The sequence below is a fragment of the Triplophysa dalaica genome, chromosome 5 (genome assembly GCF_015846415.1).
Source record: "Triplophysa dalaica isolate WHDGS20190420 chromosome 5, ASM1584641v1, whole genome shotgun sequence".
Lineage (NCBI taxonomy): Eukaryota > Metazoa > Chordata > Actinopteri > Cypriniformes > Nemacheilidae > Triplophysa > Triplophysa dalaica.
In genome coordinates, this window is record NC_079546.1 from 1,209,489 (window position 1) to 1,216,515 (window position 7,027).

The 7,027-nt window shown below is 38.9% G+C and overlaps 1 protein-coding gene across 1 annotated transcript; it reads left to right on the plus strand.

Moving 5' to 3' along the window:
• Nucleotides 1–420: 420 nt before the first annotated feature.
• Nucleotides 421–6,753, plus strand: LOC130421398 (perforin-1-like). The gene is made up of 3 exons (XM_056749242.1): nt 421–579; nt 2,783–5,959; nt 6,097–6,753. The coding sequence occupies exon 3, from the start codon at nt 6,099–6,101 to the stop codon at nt 6,504–6,506; it is 408 nt and encodes a 135-aa protein (XP_056605220.1). The 5' UTR covers nt 421–579; nt 2,783–5,959; nt 6,097–6,098; the 3' UTR covers nt 6,507–6,753.
• Nucleotides 6,754–7,027: the final 274 nt, after the last annotated feature.

Consider the following 7,027-nt stretch of genomic DNA (forward strand, 5'->3'; position numbering starts at 1 on the left):
ATCCTCCGATTTAATGTGGTCCTCCGATTACACATTTTCACCATTTTATTGAGAGTCGGGCAATCACATAAACAGTGGAGTGTGTGACTGCATGAATGTACTAAATTACCAACATTGTGATCTTGATCTTATATGGAGGAATTTCATGACATGTCTTGATTTTGATCATTATTCAAAATTTGTATGAGATTCAGAAAAGCACCCTGACTGCTGTGTTTTTGCTGTGTTTTGGATTTATATAAAAAATACACAAAGATTGGTTTACCACCAATAGAAACGGATGAAAGGGGCGGGCCAAAAGAGATAACCAGAAATGACCGGATTGGTACAAAGTAAGGAACACCTCTTGACATTTGGGTATAAATGTTGATGCAAAGCACTGTGTTTTCAGATGACTCGGAACGTCTCACTTTGTTTGGCTCGAGTTAATAAACTCTTGGACACCTGGACCTTGTTTGTTTGAGAGAGATTTTTTTATTTTAACCATCCAAGTTGACATCCCCGTGTGGGCTGAGGGCATAAGACAACATCCTAGGGCGGGCCATCCGGCTGGGTGCAAAGATCAAGCGCTCAAAATAGGTGAGCATATTTTTGCTTATACATTTTTTTAAACATCTGTGCAGTCTGTCGGAGGTGAGTCCTGGTTAGCATTGGTGTCTGTATAAAGCTTCTCCGAAATGAAAAACCAAATGAATATACTGCATTTGCAGAAGGGTCCCAGGTCTCAAAGTAAAGGTATGAATGTGAGTGAGTGAATGAAAGAGAAAGACATATTTATTTATCTCGCAGAGAAGAGTTGCGTGTAGATGTAGAATTCAATTTGTGTCTTGTCTGTTTAGATTGTCAATGTATGTAGGGTTTTGTCATATCAAGCTGAGAAAACTTAAGAGCAAGAAAGGAGGGCTGTTGTCTGCTGTCCTGGAGTGACTGTGATGATGTATGAAGGAGCACAGGATCTGGGGCCCGTTTCAATAAGGAAGTTCAACCAACATCGAGTTAAAATCTGAACCCTGAGTTGATTTACTCAGAGAATCGCTAGTTTTCAGTTTCAGACCAGCTGACTTGAGTTAGTTCAATCGACCCTGAGTAAGTTCACTCTAGGTCAGTGGTTCTCAACTCTGTCCCGCGAGATCCATTTTCCTGCCGAGTTTAGCCCGAACTCTGATATAAAACACCTGAACAAGCTAATCTGTGTCTTTAGAAATAGACGCGTTCAACTTAATGCGGCGCTGCGCAAATCTATCAGAGTATGAGATTTAAGTACCGCGAGAGCAATTCAAGTGTATATTGCTCGGTACGGTTTGAATCGCTCTCGCGGTACTTTAACGCGATATGCCAAACAATCTGCGCAGCCCAACATTAAGTTGAACGTGTCTGTTATTGAAGTCACTGATTCGCCTCTTCAGGTGTTTTATCAGAGTTGGGGCTAAACTCTGCAGGGAAATGGATCTCGCGGGACAGAGTTGAGAACCACTGTTGTAGGTTATGCGCGTGCAGCATGGCGAGGAAAAGACATCATCAATTGAGTGAAGATAGCACGATTCACCATGGCAACGGCACGTGACAAAAGCACGTGTTCATTTGTCGCCAATCGAATTGAAGGAACTGTTACAAGCGTACGGTGAATATGAGCACATTAATGCGCAAGTTTATATGTCAATCACTTTTATATCTTTTTTGTTGAAACTGTGAAAATGGGAATTATATTTAACGCTCCCGCTCTCTCTCTCTCTCTCTCTCTCTCTCTCCCCCTCGCTGTCTCTCTCGCGCGCTCTCTCTCTCTCTCTCTCCCCCCCCCCTCGCTGTCTCTCTCGCGCGCTCTCTCTCTCTCGCGCTCTCTCTCTCTCTCATGTAGATGCAATCCTTCTGCAATAAAAAGATCTCGGCAGAAGCTGAATATGAAATACAAGAACATCTTGTTTAAAGTTTAAAGAAATAAAATGCTCTTGCTAGTAGGATGCCTGTTTGGGAAATGTTAAATATACGACTTAAAGCGGCCTTAAAAGTTAAGATAAAACGTCCAAACGGGGCCTCACAATTCTCTCCCGACATAAATGTAACTCTCTGCGAATTAATGCAGCTTCCTTTCGAAGCTCATGCTCCCGACCTGGTTAGGTTCACGGAGTGTGTTACTCTGGTTACTCACTCGGAGTTTAAGATACCTCGATTTCTGAAATGGGCTTGACTTACCCCGCGGTCGCGGGTTTGACATACCTCGAGTTCTGAAACCAAAAACACTGAGTCTTCCGTTTTCTGGGGTTAACTTACTCTGAGTTTGCACTTACCCTGCTTTCTGAAACGGGCCCCAGGAGAGAAAGTGAAACTATTATAAATAACTTATATATATATATCACGTATCCTCTAAAATTTTATTTTCAAAGAATGAATTCAAGTACTGTGTTGGAAGGCTGAAGTCTTTGGATTTTTTAATAAAGATTGCATTTTGGCAAAAATACTACTACTATTACTGCATGTTGTGACCATGAATAAGAATTTAATTTATGTTTTAGCCAACATAGAAAGAAATCACCCAACGGTCACAATATGATATATGGACTATGGTCATTGAAGAATATACTCCGTTTTTTTATGTTTATTGGCTTATGAAGGATAGCTGATCAATTCTGATCTAGAGACATTAAGTTTCATGTTTTGAAACTTTTCTGTTCTTTCCTATTAGTGACTTTTGTTTTGTTTTAGAGACTCTTATGAAGGACATTTTGTGGAACTAAGGATCTACATGAGACAATGACCTGTTGTGTATGAAACTTTATATTCACAGTAGCACAGACCTCAAGAGAATGAGGAAGCCCGATGACCAGTTCCTGAGGCGGCTCTACTGACAACCAACTTCACAATGGTTGAGTGGACACCAGGTCAAGTCTTTTTTATTCATTTTCAAATAGATTTCAGATAGATTTATCCGAAGTCCTTGTTTTTAGGGAGCCGTTTTTGTGAGAAATCTAACATTTTCGTCGTAAAAGTGAGTGCTATCTGTTCTTCTTTTGTTAGCAAGAGGAAGGCAAACACCTCGTCACTCAAAGTTGTTCAACCAGATATGACAAAAGCATCTTTCCCATGTGATCGGCCCAAGTGTCCAAGTGTTGATGAACTCCTCTTTGGGCACTGGTTTGGTTCATTTGCTTTAAGCAGGCAGTTGTTCAGCCTTTGCTTGAGAAGCAAGGTTTGGATGAAAACTGCTTTAATAACTTTTGCACTGTTTCCAAGTTGTCTTGTCTCTCAAAACGTTTAGAAAGTCACGCTGTCACAAAGATTCCGTTTTTAAATACAGCTAATTGATTAGAGCGTAAATCTGGATTCAGTGCTTTCCATAACACAGAGTCTGCTTTGTTGAAAGTGTTCAATGTAGTGTTGCACCATAGACCGGGATTTTGACATTGGTGGGGACATAAAAGTGGTGTGCAGAGCCACATTGTCACTAATGTTTAGCTCCGTTTACTTGACTTATTTAAACAATATCATAATATAATAAGAATTAAAAAAATGTTTTATTTGAAAGGGTTTTCTAGACGGTTCTTCATTGTTGTCACTCTCATTGCTATACTGTCTATTGCTGTCTACAGCAAGATCAGTTTCCTTAGAAATACACCAGAATATACAATTAGACTCTCTTCAGTATGTTGAACTACATCTACAGTCTGGATAAAACTACTTTTTATATACATACATATTTATGCCTACATCTTTAAAACTATGTATGACTGAGTGCTTACTAGACCTCTATAACAGTCCAACCTTGTTATATCTTTAATATAATGTACAACAAATAACATAATCATGTTTTAAAAAGCCTAATCACCTGTGACTCTCCACAACACGACTGGACTGCTTCTGTCACCTGACTTGACACAATAATGCATTCCATATCAACATTAAAGGAATTTAATGGACTTCACAGAGGCAACTGCTTCGCGTCCGGTGGTTCTAGGCCTCCACGTTGTGCATTAAAACCTCTTAACGCACGGTTAGCTCTGGATTATCCCTTACGTAAAGATGAATTGTTTGGTTGAAGTTATTAGTAGGGACCATTTATTGTTCCCTGAATAACACGTCCCTACCCAAATTGACGCCCTATGAGAATGATGACATTAACCTGTGCATGATGATTTATTTTGTGACAGGCCAACATACAGCTGACCAACTTTGATATCACTTTACAACTAGGTTCAATTTCTAAATATAAACTTACATGAACTAATAATGTGTACCACTCCTACAACAGTTATTCGTCTTAATGGTCCATTACTACGGATTAAATAAATATTTTAATCCATTTAAAATATTAACTGTTGTATTTTTTAACGTTTATCAATGTACTAACACAAATAAAACCACTAGATTAGTATTAAGTAATGTAAACAAATGAGTGAATGATTTATGAAGAGATTTATTATTGCTTCATGTCAGAATGAGTTATGTAATGTTTTTAATTCATTAATGTATAAAAGGGAATGAATTTAACCATGCTTTTCAGTCTTATCTAGTATTTATGTTTTATGTAGAGAAAAAACCTTTTTACAAATGCATTTCCAAAATGCCCCCCGCAATGTTCTACGATTTACAGGGAGAAAGACACTAATTTCATCACACGGCAGTGCTGCTTGGGATGTTTGCGGTCTGTGACGACTGGAGAAATACCGCTGCCTGTATCTATATCTAACTCGCAAAGATAAAGGCTGTGCTAATCTAGATGTGCTACAGTACAAAACGCACAGGTGTGGTGGAAGACGATCAATGGCTGACTGGATATCAGATATACTTATCACTGCCACAAAACTTAACTGGGCTGTGTGCCTCGACTTCAACCACATCCATCATGTGTGCTGTGGAGAAGGCCAAGAAGAGAATCGTTCATACATCGTTGTGTATGGACATTGGCTGAAAAGCTCTCAACCGAATATATTCAGCCCTGCTCTGGGAGTAGCATCATCATTGCATGAAGTGGAAATCACCAGATATGAATTGATTTCGTTTATGAATGCCACGAGGATCAGGATGGAGAGCATCATGGAAGAACTTCAAGGATTTCATTTAAACAGCTGCAGAACCGTGGATCTGCTAACTGCTGCTCAAGCTAAAGTTTGTGCCACAATGGAAGAATCAGCTGTATATACATTCCAGAATGTGGAGTAAAATGGTCTTTGAACCTGAGAAATATTGAGATGTGTAAAATCCGAAGTCATCCGTGGTACAAGATAACTGATAAAGATGTGAAAAGCTGTTTACTTATCTAGCTTGCTGAATTAAGTGATATGACAATTTAAATGTTTTGGGCACCAATATTAAATTGCACATACTACGTTATATCTTTGCGCACATGTTTAGCATATATATTATGATACGCATATTTTTTTTCCTGTTAGTTATAGTTATAGAATACTGCTTATGGAGGAATTTCATGACATGACTTTGTTTTTCATCCTTATTCACAATGTATTGCTCTTCGATTTAAACACATTTGTATGAGATTCAGAAAAGCACCTGACTGCTGTGTTTTTGTTGTCTGTTAGTGTTTATGAAATCTGGGCACTTTTTCCGGCCCCAACCCTACATGGTCCCAATCTGGGCATGTTCCGCCCCGTTACTATGACAACAATCTACATAGAGCAAGGCCACAGTTTTGCCACAGTTATAGACAAGAGAATGGGGTGAAGAAGGGGAAACAGGTCATGATGATGATGAAATAATTGTGGTGGGCGAGGATTTATATAAAAGAAACACGAAGATAACCGCAAGTTACCTGATTGGTTCAAAGTAAGGAACACCTCTTGACGTTTGGGTATAACTGTTGATGCAAAGCACTGTGTTTTCAGATGACTTGGAACGTCTCACTTTGTTTGGCTCGAGCAAATAAAGTTTACTCTTTGACACCTGGACCTTCTTTGTTTGAGAGACTTTTAATCCGCAAGATCATTTATCCCCATCACGTACAACAGATGTAAGACGTCTTAAATTTCTTGCAGAAAAGTGTTTGCATTGATGTGTTTCATTTGACATTGTGTCTGTATCTAAATGCCTTTAAATAATTGATTTTCACCAAGCAATAATGGACATCTGTAAATATTTTTTTGACAGCAATGGCGTTCTTGAACAATTTTCGATTGGCATTTCTTGCCATGCTGATGTTGGCTCTACATCTGGAGTTAACCAGTGCTGGTGTAGAAATTACAAACATAAAAGCCGACAGCCTCTACGATGTTGATCCTGCGGGAAACAAGGCCGATGCATATGTGATGGTCTGGTGCAATGGTTTATTTGGGGGTTCGACAGGATATCGCGAAGATACAAATTACCCCCGGTGGTCGAGAGAGTTCATCTTTTCATATTGTGGAGTCGGTGACACCCTGAAGCTGCAGGTGTGGGACAGCGATTGGGATTATGATGACAATTTGTTTACCTGTACAACACAGCTTAAGAGCGGCTCTTATACATACACTTGTAAACATTATCATGGAACTCTCTATTTAGATTACAGGGTGTATTAAATCTGTTCTGAGATCATCTCCACTGTAACCAGCTCTGAACTAATCAAGTAGACAGTGAATTTCATGTTCTGCTGGTTTTGCATTGAAAGATGTTTGTTTCTGCCAAACAGGTTGTGGTAAGGTTAAAAAATACTGTAGTATTTAGGAATTTTACTACAGTTGACTATAGTATTCTACTGTATTTTGCATCTTTCTGAAATGACTGCAAACTGGTTTTAATTCAAATAAAAAAAATCATGCAGAGTTATGCTGTTGCACAATGTCCAGTTGACTGATAAGTGCAGTGTGTCCGTTTCGCCGCTAGAGGTCGCTTATTCAAAACTATCGACACAAGTGTTTGATTGACTAGATTGCACAACCTAAACCTTCATTTTTGCTCGGTCTACACACTGTTCAACACCAGGGACCCACCGGAATCAGTGTTACTGTTGAATAAAACTGAAACATTTTGTTTATTGAAATAAAAATGCATAAATTATTTTAAGTTCTTTAAACCTTAATAAAAAATATGACTAGAAACG